This window comes from Durio zibethinus, chromosome 21 (genome assembly GCF_047325235.1).
Source record: "Durio zibethinus cultivar Kanyao isolate XHJ-2024 chromosome 21, ASM4732523v1, whole genome shotgun sequence".
NCBI classification, from domain to species: Eukaryota; Viridiplantae; Streptophyta; class Magnoliopsida; order Malvales; family Malvaceae; genus Durio; species Durio zibethinus.
The window spans coordinates 2,078,977-2,101,746 of NC_143182.1; the positions used below are offsets into that span (position 1 = coordinate 2,078,977).

General features: G+C 33.3%; 5 protein-coding genes across 11 annotated transcripts; 3 read left to right on the top strand and 2 right to left on the bottom strand.

Annotated features, from left to right (window-relative positions):
- The first annotated feature begins 1,337 nt into the window (after nucleotides 1-1,337).
- Nucleotides 1,338-3,901, top strand: LOC111305930 (short-chain dehydrogenase/reductase 1-like). 2 transcript variants are annotated; one of them, XM_022903802.2, is made up of 5 exons: nucleotides 1,338-1,523; nucleotides 1,619-1,865; nucleotides 2,024-2,101; nucleotides 2,364-2,543; nucleotides 3,392-3,901. In XM_022903802.2, the coding sequence occupies exons 1-5, from the start codon at nucleotides 1,489-1,491 to the stop codon at nucleotides 3,767-3,769; spliced, it is 918 nt and encodes a 305-aa protein (XP_022759537.2). In that variant the 5' UTR covers nucleotides 1,338-1,488; the 3' UTR covers nucleotides 3,770-3,901. The 2 variants fall into 2 exon arrangements, with proteins under 2 accessions (XP_022759537.2, XP_022759536.2); XM_022903801.2 differs by lacking the exon at nucleotides 1,338-1,523 and having other exon boundaries at nucleotides 1,530-1,865.
- Nucleotides 3,902-6,648: 2,747 nt separating this feature from the next.
- On the top strand, nucleotides 6,649-7,519 carry LOC111306362 (short-chain dehydrogenase/reductase 1-like). Its single transcript, XM_089750399.1, has 2 exons — nucleotides 6,649-6,931; nucleotides 7,038-7,519. Exons 1-2 carry the CDS (start codon nucleotides 6,749-6,751, stop codon nucleotides 7,410-7,412), a joined length of 558 nt encoding a protein of 185 aa, XP_089606525.1. The 5' UTR covers nucleotides 6,649-6,748; the 3' UTR covers nucleotides 7,413-7,519.
- On the top strand, nucleotides 7,461-8,118 carry LOC149512756 ((+)-neomenthol dehydrogenase-like). The gene is made up of 3 exons (XM_089751077.1): nucleotides 7,461-7,527; nucleotides 7,680-7,994; nucleotides 8,066-8,118. Exons 1-3 carry the CDS (start codon nucleotides 7,461-7,463, stop codon nucleotides 8,116-8,118), a joined length of 435 nt encoding a protein of 144 aa, XP_089607203.1.
- A 69-nt stretch (nucleotides 8,119-8,187) lies between these two features.
- On the bottom strand, nucleotides 8,188-10,924 carry EMB3127 (Amino acid dehydrogenase family protein). Its single transcript, XM_022901527.2, has 5 exons — nucleotides 10,473-10,924; nucleotides 9,935-10,260; nucleotides 9,167-9,403; nucleotides 8,904-9,071; nucleotides 8,188-8,751 (listed from the first exon to the last, which is right to left on the bottom strand). Exons 1-5 carry the CDS (start codon nucleotides 10,657-10,659, stop codon nucleotides 8,581-8,583), a joined length of 1,089 nt encoding a protein of 362 aa, XP_022757262.2. The 5' UTR covers nucleotides 10,660-10,924; the 3' UTR covers nucleotides 8,188-8,580.
- Nucleotides 10,925-11,475: 551 nt separating this feature from the next.
- Nucleotides 11,476-21,059, bottom strand: KEA2 (K+ efflux antiporter 2). 6 transcript variants are annotated; one of them, XR_016331169.1, is made up of 21 exons: nucleotides 20,982-21,059; nucleotides 19,109-20,812; nucleotides 18,572-18,743; nucleotides 18,371-18,461; nucleotides 17,965-18,101; nucleotides 17,809-17,868; nucleotides 17,608-17,727; nucleotides 17,124-17,192; nucleotides 16,648-16,713; nucleotides 16,015-16,104; nucleotides 15,520-15,624; nucleotides 15,296-15,424; nucleotides 14,654-14,863; nucleotides 14,153-14,302; nucleotides 13,650-13,703; nucleotides 13,454-13,512; nucleotides 12,766-12,832; nucleotides 12,517-12,693; nucleotides 12,205-12,424; nucleotides 12,022-12,096; nucleotides 11,476-11,879 (listed from the first exon to the last, which is right to left on the bottom strand). XR_016331169.1 is itself a non-coding variant. In XM_022901531.2 (21 exons), exons 2-21 carry the CDS (start codon nucleotides 20,737-20,739, stop codon nucleotides 11,757-11,759), a joined length of 3,642 nt encoding a protein of 1,213 aa, XP_022757266.2. In that variant the 5' UTR covers nucleotides 20,740-20,812; nucleotides 20,982-21,059; the 3' UTR covers nucleotides 11,476-11,756. The 6 variants fall into 6 exon arrangements, 2 of the variants coding, with proteins under 2 accessions (XP_022757266.2, XP_022757264.2); XM_022901531.2 differs by having other exon boundaries at nucleotides 12,368-12,424; XM_022901529.2 differs by having other exon boundaries at nucleotides 12,368-12,424; nucleotides 19,109-20,855.
- Between the last annotated feature and the right edge of the window lie 1,711 nt (nucleotides 21,060-22,770).

The window sequence follows — 22,770 nt, forward strand, 5'->3', positions numbered from 1 at the left end:
GCACCCTTTTTTTTTTCCTCAAAAGCTTTACTTTTTAATTATCTCGAATTGAGAGAAAATTGAGAGGAAAGAAAAATGGTAAAAAAGTTTTAAATATAAATTCATATTTATACTTTTAATATTCTTTTAATGTTTAAAAATGCATTATAAACTTGACAAGTAGCATTAATATTTACTTTAATATCAAATGCAAACTTGAATCTTTATTTATTTTGCCGTTTTAGCTTTCGGTAATTTCTTATAGACGTCTTCAAATTTATTTTTATAAATTTTTTATTTTTTTTCTTTCTTTTCACGTATATTTTATTTTATATGAAATTAAACTTTTACATTATTCTTGATTTAGGTAACTTATCATTGTCCCAAAAAAAAATCATATATTTTATTTTTTTAATTTACGTTGCATCTTATATTGTTTTTATATTTTATTATTATTTCATAAATTTGACAAAAAAAAAAATGAACACAAAAAAATATATACATGCAATTGAAGAAATTATGTATATATTAATAGAGACTGTTAAACTTGTAAGAAAATATTAATGTAAGTTTATAACTAATTTAAGTTATCAAAACATAGTTAGATTTTTGAATTTTTTTATTGAAATTAATTTTGAAAAAAATATAATTGTATAAAAATAATTTCAAACTTACATTATTTTATGAATTAATAAAAATATCTCTTTTATTAAATTTTTTCTTTCTTTTTTACTTAAAACAATTAATTTCTAGATTATTCACATGATAAATAAAAACATTTTAAGGTATAATTGAAAAAAATATTATAATAAATTTTTTATTTTCTCTTTAACCAAACAATGGATGTTAATTTTTTTTATTAATTTTAACTATTTAAATAAAAGTGTATATATCTTTTTCTTTCTTTTAAAAATTTCCCTTTCTTTTTTTAAAATTTTTTTATCAATTTCTATTTAAACACAGTGTAAAAATCATTGTTGACAAGTTTTCGTTTTTTCCTTTTTCTTAATTTCTCCCGACTCTTGAGACTGGACAAGGAGTTTTTCTTAATCATTATTTGTTTTGATAAACAACAGATTTAAAAAAAAAATGAATATTTCAGGTTTGGGAAGGGATAGATAATGTTTTTTTCCGGTTTGGTTCTTGTCTATTATTTTTTATCCATTAATTATCAATGCAATTTTTTTTTTCGTCACCATTTTTCATGAATGTAAGATTCGTTCATTAATTACAAAATTCGTGATTGAAATTATATTAAAAAATAATGGAAGACAAATGTATTTTTCTCTTATATTCTTTCATCCTCTTTGTGCCATTATTAGCCCATTTATTTCCTTTTGACTTCTTGGTCTACTCCCTCTAAACACCCAGAGAAAACGTTCCCTACTTATTTGTCTTTCTTTCAGGCTGTGAGATCTAGAGCATTCATTTTACTTTTGGTTAATTAGATATCTGTGGCAGAAGACTCAGCCTTTCTTGTTCATCCTACTTCTGGTTAATTAGATAAGAATGGCACAAGAGTCAAACTTTCTTGCAGCCAAAAGGCAAGCTGTGCTTTCATGATTTCTTCGACATTATCTATCCTAGTACCTTTTAACCTTTGTCATGGTTTTTTTCTTTTTCTTTTTTGGTCTTTCAGATATGCAGTTATAACAGGAGCGAACAAGGGAATTGGTTTTGAGCTATGCAGGAACCTGGCGTCGAAAGGAATCAAGGTAGTTTTGACTTCTAGAGATGAGAAAAGGGGTCATGAAGCCGTTGCAAAATTGAAAGATTCTGGTCTGTCTGATCTTGTAGTTTTTCACCAACTTGATGTAACAGACCCTTCTAGTATTGCTTCCCTGGTAGATTTTGTCAAATCTAAATTCGGGAAACTTGATATCTTGGTAAACCATTGATGACCCGTTTCTTCAAATTATCAGCTTTACATTTGAAAGATGAAAATAACAAAAAAAAAAAAAAGAAGAAAAAAGAACCTTGACATTTGTCTTTTCTCTTTTATCCAATAAGTTGCTCTGTTTGGTCATGGTGGATCCATGTGCAGGTTAACAATGCAGGGATTTTTGGAGCTATTCTAGATCCTCAGGCTTTTGCCAAAGCTACTGAACTTGCAGGTTACTTTGTAAGCATTCTGCATTTCTGTTAATAGTACTCCTAAATGAATCTATTAATAGAAATTAATATGATTTATTTTGAATAATTTGTTATCTTATTATTAATAAAATCTAAAATTTTGCTGTGGACTAGCATACACATTAGTGGTTTGAGAATGCAGAACATACATATGATAAATTGAGCTAATCATTCTTAATGGCTGCGTGGATATGAAATTATTTTTTCTAGTGAAGAACCAAAGGGGAATTAAAATTCCTGTTTTGATGCAGCCAACTGAAGAGCAAGCCAATCAATATGAGATTGCAACTCAAACTTTTGAGTTGGCAGAAGAATGCCTGAAAACCAACTACTATGGTGCAAGAAGAATGGTTGAAGCATTTGTTCCCCTTCTCCAGTTATCTGACTCAGCGAGGATTGTCAACGTTTCCTCTATTTTGGGGTTATTGAAGGTACAGGATCCTGATAACTAAATCTAGTTTACACATTAAAACTAGCTGATAAATAAATTAATGCAAAGATGCAAACCAGTTGAAGTTGAGACTTGAAACTGGTTGCCATCCATCATTTATTTTGAGTTGCTAATCTGCACCCCCTCATGATAGGTTAAATGCTCAATTAAGAATCATATGTTTGCATGATTTTCAATTAAAGATCTCAACTTTAATTTGGTTCAATGTAAAATATAATGTTTTTGAATTTATTCAAATAAGACCTTCCGTTACAGCTGTGGTTAATGATTCAATCACTAAATGAATTTTGATTTGATTATATTATTCTATCGTTAAAATTCAACTTGTCCAAGTAAAAACTTTGAATAGAAGTGAAAATATTATTGAACCGTCAAAATTATTTTGATATTTGTTTATTTTTAATTTTTATCTTTTATATTAATTATAAATTGTTATTGTACTTAATTTTTGTTTTTATTTTTATAGAAGTTAGTGACTTTAACAGAAAATATGTTTAACGGCGTATATAAATCACAGTCGTAATTTAATTTTTATTTGAATAAATTCAAAAACGTTATATTTTACATTAAATCAAATTAAAATTAAAATTTTAATTAAGCAAATACCTAAATATTTAATCTCAGCCTTCAGGATAATTATATTCATGTTGAATTGACACATATAAAGAGAAAAACCCATGTGGCTGACAGTTCACCTTCTTTCCTCCTAAAAATCAACCCCTAATTTTTTTAATCCAGTTCCATGGTTCCATAGCATTAGCATCAAAGTAATCAATTCTATTAGGTTTATACAGAAGTTTTTATCTGTTATCTCTCATGTTTGTTCAGAATATACCCAGCCAATGGGCTAAGAAAGTGTTAAGCGATGTTGAAAGTCTTACAGAGGATGGAATAGACGAAGTTTTGAAACAGTTTCTTGAAGATTTTAAAGAGGGATTATTAAAAGCTAAAGGCTGGCCTACTTATTTCTCTGCATATACACTCTCTAAAGCGGCAATGAATGCCTACACAAGGGTTCTGGCTAAGAAGTACCCAAGTTTCCTCGTTAATTCCATTGGCCCAGGCTTTGTGAAAACTGATATTGTTTGCCATATTGGGGTCCTAACTGCTGCTGAAGGAGCTGAAAATGTTGCGAGGCTAGCACTGATGCCAAATGATGGTCCTTCAGGTGTTTTTTTCCTTAGGAAGGAAGTCTCATGTTTTTGATGAATATGATTCCTTCCAGTCTTCAGTGAGCCACTCTTTTTATTTACTGCAACTGAGAATCCTTCCGTTCTTAGCAGCTGTTTGCTGTTGAAAACTATATGTAAAATAAATTGCAGTAGCTTTTTTTCCTCATAGAGATTCATGGTCATGGACGGCCCTGCTTATCATGCTTAACTTCGATATCAACTGCAACCGAATATGTCCTGTTTATTCACAAAAACTCTTTATCCAGATTAAAGACAAGATTTTCATGCCAAATTGTCAAGGCTAGGGTACATAAATTAAAAGGGGATGGCAACTGATCATAACTTTATGGAGTTATTCAAATTAATTATTTGTGGTCACCGCCTTTGACACTTTCTGATTAAAATCTTATTTTGTCAGTTTAAGTCTCAGTGTAACTGGTTCTGTCACTTTCCTTGGAAAGTTGAAATCTTGGCTTAACACGATTCTTCTCTGTTTTTCACTGCATGCCCCCATGGTTATGTTGTAAAGGAGTGGATACAAGGCCAATAGTGAATCAAACGTTGAAGCAAAAGCACAAGAGACGTGAAGTTGCCATTTCCACACTTTGATAATGGCGGAGAAAATAAAGATAACGGTCAGTTACAAGCAAACTGTCAACTTAGTAAAGGCAATAATCAACACAGCTATGATTTTCGGTTTATGTTCAATTGTTCTTGTTGTCTTAAAATTAACTTTATACCCTTTTATCTTTTAAAAAAATTTCACATTATTTATTAAAATTTCAAAACCATTAAAATTTTCATTTTATGCTAATTATTATCTGTAATTTTCCTTTTCTTTTTTGGATAATTGACATTGTGAGGCATTAAATTTTAGTATATGAAACTGAATTTATGTTTGGATGGATAGAAAAGAGAAGAAGAAAAAGAAAAGAAAGCAAGTGAAACAAAAAAAAAAAATTATTGAGCATCTCTGCCTTTTCTTCAAAATCAAACAAAACCATATTGTTGAAAACATTTCAAGGGGATGCCACCTTATTTGTTTTGATAAACAACAGATAGAAAAAAATATATGTATTTTTCAGGTTTGGTTCTTGTCTATTATTTTTTTTATCCATTAATTATCAACACACATATTTTTCGTTGCTACTTTTCATGTATGTAAGATTCATTCATTAATTATAAAATTCATACTTGTGGATGGTGATTGAAATTATATTAAAAAAAATAATGGAAGAGAATTGTATTTTCTCTTATTCTATCATCTTTTTTGTGCCATTATTACTAATTCTTTAGGTTTCAACTACCTTATTTATTCTTTTTTTTTATAAAACAAAATTTAAGAGTAGATAGATTATTCAATTTTTCATATTATGATAAAATGTGTCGTACTTGAGACAGATAATAGATCATACATTCAAAATAATTTTAATAAATAATCACTAACATAACTCAAACTCAAAATTTTTATTCAAAATAATCTTAATAAATAATCATCAATAAAATTCAAACTTAAAATATTTTCACTAAATAATATAACTTTAATAAATTAAATTAATTATTTATTAATTATTTATTCTCATTTGACTTTTTGACATGATACTCTAAGTCAAGATAAAACTATCCCTACTTAGTTGTCTTTCTTTCAAGCTATAAGCTTTCTGGAGCATTCATCCTACTTTTCATTATTTAGATAATAATAGCGGAAGAGTCAACCTTTCTTGTAGCCAGAAAGTACTTTGTGCTTTCATGATCTCTTTGACATTTAATATGAAAAAAATATTGGAAAAAAAAAGTAAAAACAATAATAAAAAATCAAATTTTGTCAAAGACAGATTTGGGAAGCTTGACATCTTCGTATCAACGTACGTCTTCTTCTTCTTCTTTTTTTTTTTTTTTTTTTTTTTTTTATGATGAGAGATTCTCAAATTTGCAGTAAGGAAAATAAATGCTAGCATCCAAAATCTACTATGTGACTGGGAAGTCCAACTCTCATGCATATCCCTATGATCCGAAATCTGCTTTAATTCTGAGGTTTCAAGGTTTGAGATATTCAGCCAGAAGATCTGGCAATTAAACACTTTGGGTCAGATCCAAAGGCAGTTATTCATTGTCGGCACAGCGCCCCCCCCCCCCCCCCCCCGGCGAAGTTTTTAAAAGTCTTAAGCATGTATATATCAATATTAAATTAATTTTTTAACTATTATTATTAATTATATTTTCATGATTTTAAAGTTTAATTTTATGTATTATTATAATTTAAAGAGAATTAAAAGTTGTCTATTTATTGTATTCATAAATCATTATTTATAAATTCTTAAAATCAAACTAAAAATTTGTTATAAGATTTAAATCACAATTATATAAAATTAACAAAATTAATTTTTTAGCTTTCTCAATAAGACTCCGTATCTCCAACCAAGTATTAAATATGTTTTTTCTTTTTCTTTCTAGCTTATTAAAATATCTCTCAACATATTTTTTTTTTATTTTTAATTTTACTCTAGATTTTTATTTCATGCTATCCTAAATTCTTTTTTCAATAAAAAAAAGAGATTGGAACCGTTAAGAAAAAAAATCATAATTTCTAGTATCAAAGTTTCAACCTCGTTCTTTTAAAATTATATTAATTTTTTTATTTTGATAAATATATATTATTTAACGATTGATTTATTTATATTCTTTTATTTCAATTTTAAATTTCTAAAAAATAAAAAAATTCTAATAATACATTGAAAGATATTGCAATTAGTAATTTTACAATTAACTTAAAACTCTTTTTTTCCTTAAAAGTTTAATGCTATCATACTAATATTTTTATGTTATAATTTTATAAATTAGTTATTTTTATTAATATATTATTTGCATGTGTGTGCATATATATATATATATATAATATTATAATATAAATTTAATAAATTTAATGGATGCAAGGCATTTATTTTACTTTCAGTGTTGGTAACGTGTAACCGTCCTACTGCAGGATCTCTTACTACTTATTTTTCGCTTACAAATGCAGGCAGATCTGACAACCGTTTGGAATAATGTCCTGAGTCAAACTTACGAGGTGGGAGAAGAATGCTTGAAAACAAACTATTACGGCGCTAAAAGAACGGCTGAAGCGCTTGTTCCCTTACTCCAGTTATCTGACTGTCCAAGGATTGTTAATGTTTCCTCTACCATGGGCAAGTTAAAGGTACTATGCTGACACAAACACCTGAAAGATATTGATCTGTCAGTGTGGCTTCAGAATAACAACTAATTGAACCATAGTCATGATGTTTCTTCTGACTTTGTCTCAGCATATAGCAAGCGAAAAGCTCAAAGGAGCATTAAGGGACGTTGATACAGAAGAGAAAATCGATGAGTTACTCACTGAGTTTCTAAAGGATTTCAAGGAGGGTTCATTAGAAAGTAAAGGTTGGCCAACTTTACTCTCTGCGTATACAGTCTCAAAAGCAGCTATGAATGCCTACACAAGGATTCTGGCCAGGAAGTATCCATACTTCTGCATCAACTGTGTTTGCCGTGGTTTTGTCAAAACAGATTTAAGCTTCAATACTGGTCAGTTAACTGCTGAACAAGGTGCTGCAGTTCCTGTTAAGTTAGCACTCTTGCCTAATGGTGGTCCTTCTGGCCTTTTTTTCCTTCATGGTGAACCTGCATCGTTTGAATGAGACTATTGATATAACATTGAAATCCCATCAGAGAATGAAACTAATAAAATGGGAACTTTGTTCACAGGTTCTTTTCATCATCAGGTACGATTAGAACGCTTTGGATATGCTAATGGTGTAATTTTTCTTTGCAAAATTTAGTGCCAATGTATGTTGAAAAACCTACAATAATATTTGACATGATCTACAATTGTCGCACTCGCTAGTCTTTTAAGAAAATCTGAAACAACTTAGAATTTTCCTGTTGTAATTTATGAGTGTTAACAGATATTACCACAGAAGAGAAATTGAACGAGTTACTCAATGAATATCTAAAAGATTTTGAGGGTTCATTCGAAAGTGAAAGGTTGGACAACAGCTCCCCCCGCCTATACTGTCTCAATAGTAGCCATGAATTACTGCCCACACATGGATTGTGGCCAAGAAGTACCCAAATTTCTGCATCAACCGTGTTTGCTCTAGCTACGTCAAAACAGATAAATTTAAATATTGGCACGTTAATCGTTGAAGAAGGCGCCACAACTCCTGTTATGTTAGCACTCTTGCCAAAAGATGGTCCTTCTGGCCTCTTTTTGGTACATGGTGAGCCAGTTTCGTCGGAATGAGATGATTGATACTGTGGAATATGATTCATTTTCTCTCATTAAGTGCAGTTCAATATTTGACCACACAAATTGGTCACGTGGATTTTTCCACCCCACCTTAATTTTGCAGATTCTTGTATACCATTAAAAAAAAAAAAAACCAGAAAAAGAAAAGTAAACTCAAGGAAACATATGAAGAAAAACAGACCAAATGAGCTCACGAGGTTTGTAGGCCCACAGTAAAATCTCAAAATATCATCCAATGGTAGCCTAAATGTTTGGAGGTAAGGTTTTGGCGCAACAAATCTATTCAACATTGCTACTCAAGAATCAGCTTCGTATGAACATTATGATCCTAATTCTCTGAACCTCACCTCAACTCTACACTCTGAATAATGTATAAACTTATGGCAAAACAGAAGTTTCTTATTTGTAAAGGACTAATGGAGTATCTATAGCACCGTAATTGAGAAGCAAAAAGGAGGCTCTACCTCGCAACATAGAAGAGTCAGTTGCCACAAGTGCAACTTGTGTAAAATGGATTCTTCTCACCAGAAAAATACCCTTGGACATCTTTAAAATTCTCACTTTAAGTTGTATGTCCTCTTTGCTGAACTGAGCGTGTTAGAGAGAAGCATTGCTATAGTCATAGGACCTACTCCCCCAGGAACAGGAGTAACAGCTGCAGCAATCTTGCAGGCCTCCTCGTAACAAACATCTCCAACTAACCGGTATCCTCGGGGACTACTTGCATCCTTTCACATGAATACATATAAAACTTGTCAGCTAACTGGAGGAAAGGTCACCTACTCTAAAGTCTCACTAACCAAGTTACAAGAGAACAAGTAAGGAAAAATGTTGATGGAAAACAAACAAAAGAAAGAAAAGAAGGAAAAAGTCCACTTACCTCAACGGGATTTATTCCAACATCGATAATAACAGCACCAGGCTTTATCCAGCTACCTCTCACCATATTTGGTTGCCCCACAGCAGATACTATGATATCTGCTTGTCTTGTGATTTCCTCAGGATTTTTAGTTCTAGAATGGACAATACTTACAGTAGCGTCTTCCCTCTGCCAACATGATCAAGACATTGTTAGAGGGTGAAAAAGAAATGTAAAATTATATTTCCTGAGGTAATACAAATTATTTGGAGAAAAGCAATTACTTGCAGTAACAAAGCAGCTGGCATTCCAACAATATTGCTCCGGCCAATGACAACAGCCCTCTTTCCTTTAATATCAAAACCATATCTATGCAATAGTTCTATGCATCCTTTAGGAGTACATGGAACAAACAAGGGTTCTCTACCTCGCATGGCGAGACGACCAATATTCAATGGGTGGAAGCCATCCACATCTTTCTCAATCATGACAGCATTTAAAATGTTCTGCTCATTCATATGCTGGTAGGAATCCAATGAAACACTATTAAGAGTCATGTCATGTATCACATGCAAGACAAAGCCAGAAAGGGACAGCAAAATATGTAAACTTCAGAATCTAGCAGAAGTTCTATTGTAAAGGTTTTTAATAAATAATGAAAAAAAGATTAAGCCGCAAACAAAATAAGGCAGATTTTATCAGTGCTAAAAAGCAGGACATATATCATCATAGTCTTCTCAGTCAAACCCCCAAACCCCTCTCTTATCAACAGACAGAATTTGGCTTTACACATTCAGTTCATTTGAAAGTCCCTACAAAGATTAAATTCTTTGAATGGGTTTTAACCATGTAGAAATATTGTAGCAAAACTCAGATTGGCAGCAACATTATACATGAGCTAAAAATACTGCACTAGCTATTTGAAAGCAAGATATAATACATAATGAAGATTGAAATAAAGCTGATTAATTTCTCTAGACCATCATATGTTGTGTGATTCACATGAAGGGGAGAAAAATGTAAGATTTTTTATGGGTAGATTAGAATCATACAGAAGGTAGAGGCAATTGCACAAGGATGCCATGAACTGAAGGATCATGGTTGAAGTCAGAGATAAACTTGAGAACTTCTTGCTCAGAAGCATCATCAGGTAAATGTACTTCAAAAGAATTAATCCCTACAGATTCACAAGCTTTTTTCTTGTTCCGCACATAAGTGGCAGAATCCTTCCTATCCCCAACTAGAATAACTGCTAACCCAGGCACAACTCCAATTGCGTCCTTCATTTTTGATACTTGAGCACTTATTTCTTCTCTTATTTGCCTTGCCACCGATTTCCCATCAATCACCTTAGCAGATGGCTCAGTAGCCATTGCAGCTGTACAAGAACAAATAAAAAATTGTCTTAATTATCTATTATATTATATACGAAATTAAAGTAATTAAATATTAAAATCCCTTAGAGCACTCCAATTGTTTGACTAAATGCTCGAGTGACGGAAAATACCGTAAAAGAACAAAGAAAATAAACACCCTTTTAAATTTACAATAAAAGAAATTGAAAACTTAAAAAAAAAAAAGTTTCAATACCAATGATGAACCGGGAAGAACAAGGAGGAGACTGGAGGGAGAGGGTTCGAGGAAAGGTAAGGAGTGGACCAACATGGAGTGGACCCACAAACCGGCGAAGTGAAACGACGGAGTTGCTGAGACGGGTAAAGGGGAGAAGGCGGGCAGTGACGGAGGACGAAGGATCAGTGAATATCATGGACGCCATATTACATTTATGAGTCCTGAAACGGCGATGCAGTAATCTAAACGTTGTGTCGGACTTAGGTTTTAATAAAGAACGAATAGAAAGCTACTTCTCGGTTTTTCACTTTGCTTTGCTGGAGTCTAATTTAGAGCAGTGGCCGTATGGCGCTACTCGGTTCGCTTTACGTGTGTTTAGGGGCTTCGCAAAATTACATTTTTTCTTTTCTCAAAAAAATTTAAGTCTTGAAGTTGGCTCTTCTTTTGTATCTGAAAATTTCAAATACGACGGGACGAGAGATATGAAAAATGATACTAATAAAAATTACAAAAATAACGTAATTTAAACTTTAATAAAAATTATAAATAAATTTAATAAAATAAAAAAATAGATATTTTATTTTTATATTAATGATTTTTATATAAACCATAGCACGGGTATATAAATTTTTTATTTTTTATACGAATAATCAAATTACATATTATCTCCTGCTGAGTCAGGCTGCGAACGGTGCGTTTCGAGACGATATTTTTAAATCCGAGAATCTTTTCTTTTTCCGGTTAGAAGTAGCGAGGCCAATAAAAAGCTTTTACCATGGACGGACGAATCTTAGATCGTTTAAGGCAGAGCATATATTCGATGGGCCAGCCTTGAACAGACCTATTCCTCAAGTCTTTTCTTGATGTTAAAGCTCTCTGGCGTGGTTAATGCTTAACACCACCCATTACCCCATTCAAACCTTCGGTGCTGCAGCCACATTGAGACGTGATTTCCAGCGCCTTGATTGATACATGGAAAATTTTCCAAAAATAATTAAGGTACGCAAGAACAAATATCCTCTCATGAGAATTATGAATTTGTGGTATTGATGTCCCAAAATTTCATAACAGATTCAACAATATAGTGATTTCCACTTTGACAAACAATTAAGAAAGGTTTATCAGATATTTATGCAGCGCTTAAAAATTTGTTATCAGTGAAAGTCCGCTATTGCCTTTGTTTCTCCCCTTTTTGTTCTATTTCTGTACAACGTACAACCATGCAGCATGTAGTTCTTCTATACGGTTCCTTTTTTTTCCTTTTTTTTTTTAACCATTTACTTGGTTAACACCAGGAATCTTTCATATTGCCAAAGTTCCCTCGGTAACGTGGTTTTCATCTGAAGAATCTGTCCGTTGAGTTTTGGATTTACTTGTGACTCGAGAAAATCCATAGCCCAGAGAACTTCCGCTAGCTTGGCATAGCTGTGAAAACACATACCAATTATGATAAATATATTTGAGACGTCAGGTGCGAATGCAACAGAGAAACAAAGGCTATCTAGTTCAATGTTAAATAGCGGTGGTTTCAAATATTTTGGTACCAGAAGTATGGAGTGGGAAGTACCTCTGTTAGCTCCGCAAGATGGCGGGACCTAAATTCATTGATTGTTGTTGCAATCTCGGATGTGGGTAGTTTAGCCTACATAAAGAAACGGTAAAAGGGAAAGGCTTAGATGTTTTAAGATATCAATATGACTGAATAACAGAACAACGGCCGAAGCATCAGATTAAGAGATGAAGATGACACCTGCACAGTTTATAATAGGAATAACAAATTAAACTCTCCAGCCTTAAATCATGTTAGTAAGTGGCCAACGAAAGAGTTGCCTTTCCAAATCATCATCTCTATTGCCAAGGAAAGCATAAGGGAAACAAGCTGCTTAGGATTCCAACACAATCATCCATCATACCTGTGCAAGAACAGCGGCTGCCAACTGTAGACTTGGTTCCAAGGACTCTGGCACAACCTACACTCACCAAGCAGGAAGAGAATATAAGGAAACACAAGAAGAAAAAAACTAACAGGAGGAAATTTTAGAAAAAGGAATCAGAATACTACAGCCGTAGCCCCAGCTTTTTCCAAATTAAGGCCATGATCAACATCATGAGCACGGACAAAAGTCTTCACATTAGGAAAATACTTGCTCAGAGCCCATACAGTTCTATAATTGGCACCAGGAGTATCCAACGTTATTGCTGCAGCACAAGCTCTTTCAGCACCAACTTTATGAAGGACCTATTCACCCAGTATAAAGAATATCAAATATTGATCTACAAGTTCACTTATTTCAAACTAATTTTGCTTTACCTCTCGACTACCAGCATCTCCAAAAAAAACAGGAAGGTCCAGTGCACGCCCTATTGCCACCCTATCACTGAAAGAGCAGAACTTTTAGTACCTTACAATGATTCACTGGTACAGATTATAAAAGTACAACCACTCTATGGCCATTTCCAAAATAAGTCAACCTATTTCCACGAATGTCTTAGCTTCTCCTGACAAGAATGTCAATTACATAGGAGTAGGCAAGTGACTCATTTGCATTGAAGAAGAAAAAACGTGCAAGGGAATAGAGCTACCCTTACTTATAAAAGTATAACAGTCTGGTGTTGTTTACATGGCACATGACATCTGGAGTGTGGGCAAGTATCTGCCACCTATTTTTTCTTTTCTTCTCTAGAAAAACATTTCAAGGAGTAAGACCCCAGGTTCCACACCCAGAAGCCTACTATAATCATGCATATACACATATACTGTAAGTGGACATGTAGCCCTATATCAACACATTGCATAAAATAGATCATCAAAACAAACTCATGAGTGAGTCAGGAGCAAGTATCTTTGGAGGAATTAAATTGGCATAGACAAGGGTCTATACCCCAGCTTAAGATGGAGTCAAATGTTTGCAAAATCATAACCATTGTGATTGATGATCATTTGACTTTATATTAAAAAAAAAAAGCAAATAATTCCTTCATATAAATTTTCAAGTTACCTCCTCACATCAAGAGCAACAAATGGAATTAGGCGTTCTGAAAGAAGCTGAGCTATGATCTGAGATCATCCAGATGAAAAAGAGAAAAAATGCCATTGTTATACATGTGTTCATTATTAACTAATTTGACAGCAGTTCATCAGATTAGCATTTTTAGACTAATTTCTCAAATTAAAGGGTGCAAATATATAAACACCTGTCCAACACGTCCAAATCCACAAATGATAATGTGATCTTGCAAATCATCAGTCTGGAAATAAAACCAAGTCATAGAAAAGATTGGTGAGTAATTATCAGCGACCCCACTGCATCAGATATCATATGCTTTAATGTATTGAAAAGAACAGTATATGCTTTAATGTATTGAAAAGAGCAGTACTGCATACAGATTCTTTATATTCCCTCCAATATTGGATAACATACACATTAAATGAACTTTAGAACTGATCACAATCGCTTGAAATAACTTTTATTGCAAAAACAATAAAGCTTTCTTTCTAATCTTCTTGGGGATCCATATATCACTCATATGCATTGAGCTATCCTTGTCTAGCTACCTCATAATGCAACAAATCATGGAGTTCAGAGAACATGGAGTTCAGAGAACCATGGAAAGGCCTACTTTAGTTATTTACAAACTGCTGAGGTAGAAAAAATAAAACTCACAACCCCAACGGATTTGTAAGTTAGACACATTACCTCACTCTCAACGGGCAATAAACTTCGAACATCGTGCAGCTCAAAACGAGAGGCAATTAACTGGCCTCCGGCAGCAAGCCATGGTGTGAGGGCCATTGAGATCCCCACCACAAGGAACAACAATGAGGATAACTGAGAAGACATTATACCCTGCCAACAACACCATTAATACTTGCATACACGACAAAACATTCCATTATTAACACTAGGAAGTTGGATTAGTAATCATTATTAAAAGAACAAGGATCCCTGTTGATTTAGTAACAAAATGTGGCCATTTACCTAAATATGCGACACAACTAATGAATATCACAAATTATAATGGAACAAATATGTGATCAATTTTTTTTAATCTCAAACCACCCTAACACTGAAGAAAATAAAAAGTAAAATCCGATAGCCCAAGAGATTTACTAAAAATTTAGCAAATGCAGGATAAACTGTTAGATGCGAATATGATAATCTTATTACCAAATGATGTTAGTTAAAAGGAACAGAAACCTGATTAACAGCTTCACCAAAAGCCACAAATGCAAATTCTCCACCTGGAGCTAGAAGAAGACCAACCCTTATGGCAGATATGATTGAAATACCAAAAAATCTACCAACAAATGCCACCAATATAGTCTTGCCACCAATTAAGAGCCCCAACGCCCCCGCAATGACAGGAAAATTTGAAACAAGAAGTTTTGGGTCAATGGACATGCCAACCTGAAAACTCAGTAAACAATTCTCATCGGTTGCATATTCTTGATCATAAATATATGGCAGTACCAATAACCTAAAACCAAATACAAGCCAATTAAGCAAGTGTTATCCCAAACTCAGTAGAGTAATAAATGATATGAAGACTATCCAACCACCTCTCCCAACTTTTGTCCCCCTTCCACCTACGGGATAAAATCATCCTCTAACCCGACAGTAACGAATCTTGGTGATATGACTGTTCTATATATTTTACACTAAATGGCATAAAAAATAAAATTTATCCTCCTAACGTTTTTAACTACCAAAGATGACCTTATGGCCTTCATAAAGATGAGACCAGGTAGGTTTCACAACTGACACAAGAATGCAATTCAATGAAACAAAGATCTAGTCATCTACATATTACGAAGATGCCACCAAAAAAAAAAAACTAACCGTCATAAAGAAGAGACCCAATAAGAGGCCACGGTATGGAGCAATATCTGATTCAACCTGCAAAGAGAATTCAGTCTCTGCAAGAAGCAAACCAGCTAGAAATGCTCCCAATGCCATGGAAAGTCCAGCCTGTTCAACAAGAAGAGTAAAAGAAAAAGAAGGATCTAATGTACGATCACTACTACAAAAGAAAAAAAAATCAAGAACATGTAAAATTTTCATACCCTAGCAGTTAGGAGACTTGTCCCTAGAATAACAAGGAGGGTATTGGCAGAAAATATTTCAGCATTTTGATTTTCTGCTATTTGCTTATAAATTGGTCGAAGTAACTGCAAGAAAGAACAAAAGGTATATAAGAACTAGTAGATGTTGTGTTTCTAATGCACTGTACTTACTTTCAGAGTCACGCACAAGTATTGGCAGTCTTAAGTAAAAGTTCAGAAAATTATGGGTCAAATGCTTCTATGAGTCAATAGTATCAGTCTATCAGATACATCATTATATTTATATCAAACCTTTCAGAAATCATCACTTACCTACACTTCAATGACCACATACATCCAACCAGGTTACATTTGAATACTCTTAATAGATAGTTTTCAGTTTCTCGTCAGCCAATATTAAAGGATAAATTAAGACAAAAATCGCAGTAACACATTCACAAATTATCGAGCAAATATGAGGTCATAATTTATGAATGCCTTAAATGTAAAACTTACCAACCGTCCACCGGCAATAATTGCAGTGATGGCAACTGCTGCCTTAACAGCAGCCAGTCCAAGGGCTTCTGCAATGGCTCTAAAACCAACCTGAAAACCGGGAAAATTACATTATCCAAAGTGCCATTATAAGATGCAGAAGCAGTATCAGCAACATAACAGGAATACAGCAGTCATATAAACCAGACAAGGGGCAAATTTCAGTTATTCTTAACTTTCCTTAGCCATCAAAATTCTTTATGTTTGTTCCCTAAATATTTCCACCTGCAAATATTTTTCCAAACTACTTTCTTAGAAGTTCATTAGAACCATTTTATGGAGGCAAATATCAAATAACAAAAGCCAAGGTTTTGGGGAAAGACATGTTCCCTTGAAGCAAATTGGTGGAGTATGCTGTAAAGAAAAAAAAAAAAAACAGCAATTAAAAAGCCCCAAGGAGATGAAGGAACCAACAGCCCTTTATCAATAAAAGCTTAGGAAAACCATTCATCAAAATCTAAGCCCCAAGTAACCTTTACAGTTTTTTATGCAAGTATCAATGGCATACCATCAGAGCAAGGCAAAGTCAGAACCTTCAAACAAAGAACAACTAGAAAAAGCAACAATGGATTATTAGAATTTAAAAAACCTTACCCCTCCTTTCGATGAATTTGGTGAGATAAGAGGTATGAGTATAAGCAAAACAACAACCGCCAAATCCTGGAATGAATAGATAACAATCAATAGAAAGGCTTGCAACCACAATCATCAAAATTAACTTAATGTTCAAGTAAAACTTGAAAGAATGACAAGGGAGGATTCCAAACACATCAAGTAGGTATTGTATTTGTCCTAATTACTAGTTTATTTAATCATTCATAAGCATCATAAACACCATGGGAGCTAGATGGCTTAAGTGCATAGCTTATTACCATATCATATTGAGCAGATATCTAATTTCACCTTTTGCTTACTTCAAGGGTAAAGATGCCAGTTTAAAACGTGAAGAGAGGGAAAGAAGATTAAAAAATAATAATAACTGCATGGAGTAATGTTAACCCTGGCTGCAAAATTCAATTCATGACAAAAGGCATCCTGAAGCCAATCCCGTTCTCAAGATCAGAGGATACCTGAAAAAGTAAGACAGAAAATGTAGCACGTCCATGGCGCGAAGTACTCTCACCTCGCTCCTGTAATACCTGCACATGAAGACAATATCAATGATATGTCCATCTAATGGAGCCACTAGGTTTCATTATCTTCGGTGGTAGGTATACTATTGTAAAAGAACAAAAATATACAAATAAAAACAAATGATAAAGTCTGATGCAATCAGGTCACAGTCATACCATATCAAACCTATTAGGTGGATTTGTAAAAACAAGGCAAGAATCCAAATTATCTTCTAATTTTCATAGACTTTTTGATGCTGCAGAGGAATATAAGAGGAAAACAGATATGTATAACATATTCAACAAGAAGAACATTCGAATCTTTTGCTCTAGGAAGTTTGTCTCACTAACTTTTTTGCCTTTCTTCATATATTACGTGAGTAGTGGTAATACAATGTTACAATTAATGAAATCTGAAGCAAAATCCGCCTATGTTAATCACCTGCAGGACAACAGCAGTTGAGGATAATGCCAGGCCATTCCCAATCACTATTGCAGCTGGACCAGCCTGCCCAGCAACAAAATGAGTAACCAGGCCAACTGCAACTGCTGTCACCAAGACCTGTATTACGTAAAAGTATAAGTTAAAAGAACTTATTAAAAACACAATTGGTAATGATAGAAAATTTATTTTCTCAATCACCTGGGCAGAGCCTAATCCAAAAACATATTTCTTCATGGAACTTAACCTTTCAACAGATAGCTGCAAAAGCAAAATGAGGGTACAGGTTTAATATCTTCTCATAATGGTGGAGGTTCAATGTAAAGCTGGAAATATGGATATAAATAATATCTCTACCTCAAGGCCAATATTGAATAGCAAGAAAACAACTCCAAATTCAGCAATTGCTTTAGTTCCATGCACATGACGGATTATGGACAGACCATAAGGTCCAATCAAGATACCAGCAGCCAAATATCCAAGAACAGGACTGCCTAAAAGTTGGAGCAGATAGAAGACAATAATCAGTTTATACAAAATTCCAGGAGGAAAAAAGAAAAATAGCAAATAATGACAGGGAGCAGGAAACAACAAAACAAAATTTAGTGTACTCCAACTATGAGGAAAATCATAAAAAGTAAACAGAGGGTTCAAGCATGTGCTCCGAACGTCTTCTCAAAAAGAATGATCATGCATTTTTTAAGAATGTCATCGCAATGCAACACACTCAAATTTGAACTAAAGGATGAAGGAATTTAGTCACCTCCAGGAATTTTCTGAAATATAGGCACAAAAATTACACTTGCAAGTAGTAACCACAACACATCAAAGAGGGAAGCCTCCTCCTCATTCATCTGGGAAATTCAAACATTTTGAAATGAGCTGCTGAAAAGCTGCTATGCACAGTAGGATTAAGATCAAAAGAATCAAAGGGGAAATTAATAAATGGTGCAGGACCACATACCTCTTGATGAGGAAGCATTGCAACCAACTTTTTGAGTCTTTTAGGAAATTTCTGTATTTGTCGGACTAGAGGCTTTGCATTTGAGGAAACTTCTTCTATACCAGTGGTGATAACATCTGGCTGCTGCAGCAGCTGAGCACTCCTCTCTGCCCGATTAGCATAGAAGACAACCCTGTGATCAAAGGCAGGCAATCATTTTTTGCAAGCTTGAAATCTTAAAACTAGCAACAAACTGATAAAAACACAAACTCAATAGAATAGCCCTTTTCTGAAGATTTGATTCATTGTTTGGATCATAGTCAAGCAGCGAATTTTCTAGATCTAAACTACTAATAGAAGAAGAAATGAACATTGCATTCCAAAGGAAACACATGTTGTTTCTACAGCTTCCATGAGAAACTAAAGTTAATCTAATATAGCATTTGAGTCATGAAGCAGGAAATCAACAATGTTCAGCAAAGACATATACAGTAATTTAAAGAACAGTGGTATAATCAAATTAGTTAATGAAACAAGGTAGTAACGTTCAAAACATACCCAGCTCCAAAGAGCAGTACTCCAACAACCAGCTTAGGAATTTGTTTCCTTGCCGACTCCAAAAGACCCTGAGCAACTGATGCTGGTGTGAATTCTGTCCCATCAACAGAGAAGGAAAAGAATGATGCAGAAAAGAAACGGGAAGATTTACTCAATGACGACTTTGGGATATTAGAGGCTGAACTCTCCCTTGTCAGATCCTTTTGAGTTTCAGGCTTCTTTGGTTGAACATTTTTTGACTTCTCTGGTTCAATTTCAGCTTCTTTCGGGGAATCTAAACCCAATATTCCATTCTCACGATCAATCAAATCATCATATCGTTTGAGATCTTCAGAACTTTTTCTTGCTTTATCAGATAAGATGTCTGATGTAGGCTCAGCAACAACTGTATCACCATTAATCAGAGCATCCCTTTCTCTTTCAACAACAAGATCACTAGAACCCCTTTGATTGATAATCTCCTCCTCGACAACGATCTCTTCACCCAAAACCTGCCCCTGGGCGGCTTCAGCAGTGTCAACAGTCAAATTAGAAAGAGACTTTTCGGCTCTTTGTAGGGCTATCTCTGCATCATTCACATGCTGTGTAGCCTCCAATTCAAAAGCAACAGCTTGCTCTGCTAGAAGCATGATGTTTGCCACATCTTCCTCAGCTTTCAAGGCATCCATCTGTGCTTTCTCAGCAACCTCATTCAATCTATCTACTTCTTTCTGCAGCTCCTCCTTTTTACTCTGCAAGTGCCTTAACTCTGCTTCACAATTTGCCAACTTCTCCTGACACTCTCTAATCTCATCTTTTGCAGCCAATAGCACTCCATTATCCCCCCTAACATCGAATTCCACATCACTCTCCCCAGAACTTTCTGGGGAATCATTTCCCTCTTTCAGAGGTTCAAATGAGTCCACTGCCACCTGAAGCCTTGCCTCAGCTAAAGATAGTGCCATTGTTGCTTTTGGAACAGCCTCTTTAGCAACACACTCTTCGTTCACAATATCTTGAATCATATTAAGCATGATATTAACATCATTCCAAGCATTAGTTGCTTCGTCCTTCGAGGCTATAGCAGCTTCTGATATTTTCTGAGCCTTATCCTCAAACATCATACTGTTAAGACGTGCCACTTCCAACTCCTTCATTGCCTTGTGCAACAATTCCCTCAACTCATCCACAGTAGGTATTTCCACTTCACCACTTACATTTCTCTCTTCTTCTCCCAAACCATTTGATACAATGACACTCGAGCTCTCATCACTACTCTCTGCAAATTCCACATTCCGACCATTCCCATCAGCATACACCAAAGAATCATTACCTTGACAACGCGACCTAACTCCTCTTACTTTCAACACATCATGTAAACCACAAAACAATGATGTACTCGAATACTTACAGCATAAATGACTATCAAATTTCCCTCTGAAAACCAAATTTGAACTCAAACAACCACTGTACGCCATACTTTTCCTAATTTTCTTTAGAGACCGAGTTTTCGATCCAAACTTGGGATCAAAAACATCGTAACTGATATTTCTACGTCTAAACCGAGGACATAATGGATCCAGTATCCGATAACTAGTACCTTTATCAACATGAAATATAGTGGGATGCTTAAAACTACAAGTAAAATCCATCTCTCTCCGCCACACCGATATTTATTCTTGGCAATGCATTTCAAGCACTCTCATTGACCTTTTATCAAAGGAGCTAACGAAACAAAAAAAGTATTAATGAATCCACACTAGAAGCCCTAGAACAGCAAATCGGAAAATAATTTATACTCATGCGAAAACATATACGTAGAAATAGCTACTTAAATACATACGTATTTTTGTACAAAAATCGATAAATAAAAGTGAATAGAGAGTGAACTGACCGATCAAACAAGGGAAGAAATGTTGGAGAGAGGCGGAGTTTGGGAGGAAAAAGTTAATACTAAATAGCAGAAGATGACAACTGATAAACAAATCAACGTGGCCTTTATTATTTTTGCTTTCTATTTCATTTGTTCCCCTCTAAGTTTTTTGCGAGGTTAGAATTATAAATTTAAAATTTCTCTCGGGTTTTTTTTTTTCTTTTCTGTTTGGGAACTACGAAAGAGAAGGGGAAAATTACACGGGGAAATTAGGTGATTGGTGGATAAACATTTTCAGCATTTGAATTTACTAAAATGACCCTTATTTTTGTAGAATTGAGATTCTATGGCTGGCTCGATGTTTGCCCTTCGGTATTATTCCTGTTAGTGTCATAACGTTTGAGACGCGTGGAGCTTCTGATTTTGTTTCATGGGCGCATTCGAACGGCAGTAGGGCGGGGTAGCGTCGCCCGGCGGGGTCTGCTCCAATCGTTGATCTGGATCGGGTTATAGTTATCCGTCTGATTTGATTGGTCCGTCCGATTAAAATGAGCCGGAACAAGAGATTAAGTTTGGACCGGACTTGATCCGAAATATTTTAAAATAATAAAAATAATTTTATTTTAATTTAAAGTTTATAATACATTTAAAAATATTTAAATATTAATTTTTTAAAAACAACTAAGCTTATTGGCCCCAACATACCACATCAAGCTTTGAGCAAAATATTTTCAAGATTAATTAAGCCTAATTTGATTCGAACAAATCTATTCATTCGCCCAATTTGTTTAGCCAATCAAGACTCTTGCCCTCTATCGGTTGCCTCCATATAATTATAGGAGTGTGTTTGGCCGATTATAGTTACGGAGTTCCACGTTCATTTTTATGGGTTTTTAATAATTATATATTCATCTAGTTGAGTTAGATTTATTCATAATACAATTTAAAATAGATTGAGTTTGATTCACATTTTAAATATTTGTTTAAAGTTAAATTTAATTTAATTATTGAATTTTATTTAAAATATGGATGTCGGGTAAGGTATAAGTAGAATTGAGCCATTTTTATCTTTATTTTTTTATTTTTATATTATACATATTTTTGTCTTTATATTCAAAAAATATTTTTATTTATTTTTATTTTTATCAATAAAAATATTTAATAAATATGAATAATTCTAATATCTTTAATTTTTCAAAAAAATAAAATTTTATTTTTTAATAATTTTTATTTTTATTTTATATATTTAAATAATTTTTATTAACATATATTTTTTAATAAAATATATTAATTTTAATTAATATAAAATAATAATTTATATTCTTTAATAAAAAATTTATTTATTAAATATATATAAATATATGTAAGGTACAGGATGAGTTGTCGAGTATATGAAAACAAATAGATTGATATAAGGATTGTCTTATATTTTATTATGATACATGATATTAATTTAATGATATATATATCAATTAAATTAACAAATAAATCAACAAAATCATTTTATTTGAACTCTAAAACTTTCTCTTTTGTAAAAATATATTACTCTTTTGTATCCCTGTATAAACCAAATTAAAATTTGAATTGATTAATTTTATTTAAAAAAATTATAAAGTTTACAACAAACTTAAAATTATTGTGCATATCAAAATAACTTATATTATTATTATTACTTATCAGTAAAATTTATATTAAAAAAAAAAGGGTGAGAAATTTTTGTTTTATAATAAGAAATTCATTCATCTCAATTATTTTTCAAAAAAAAAAAGAAAAAAATTTATACTTGATAAAAATTTAAAATCATACACAT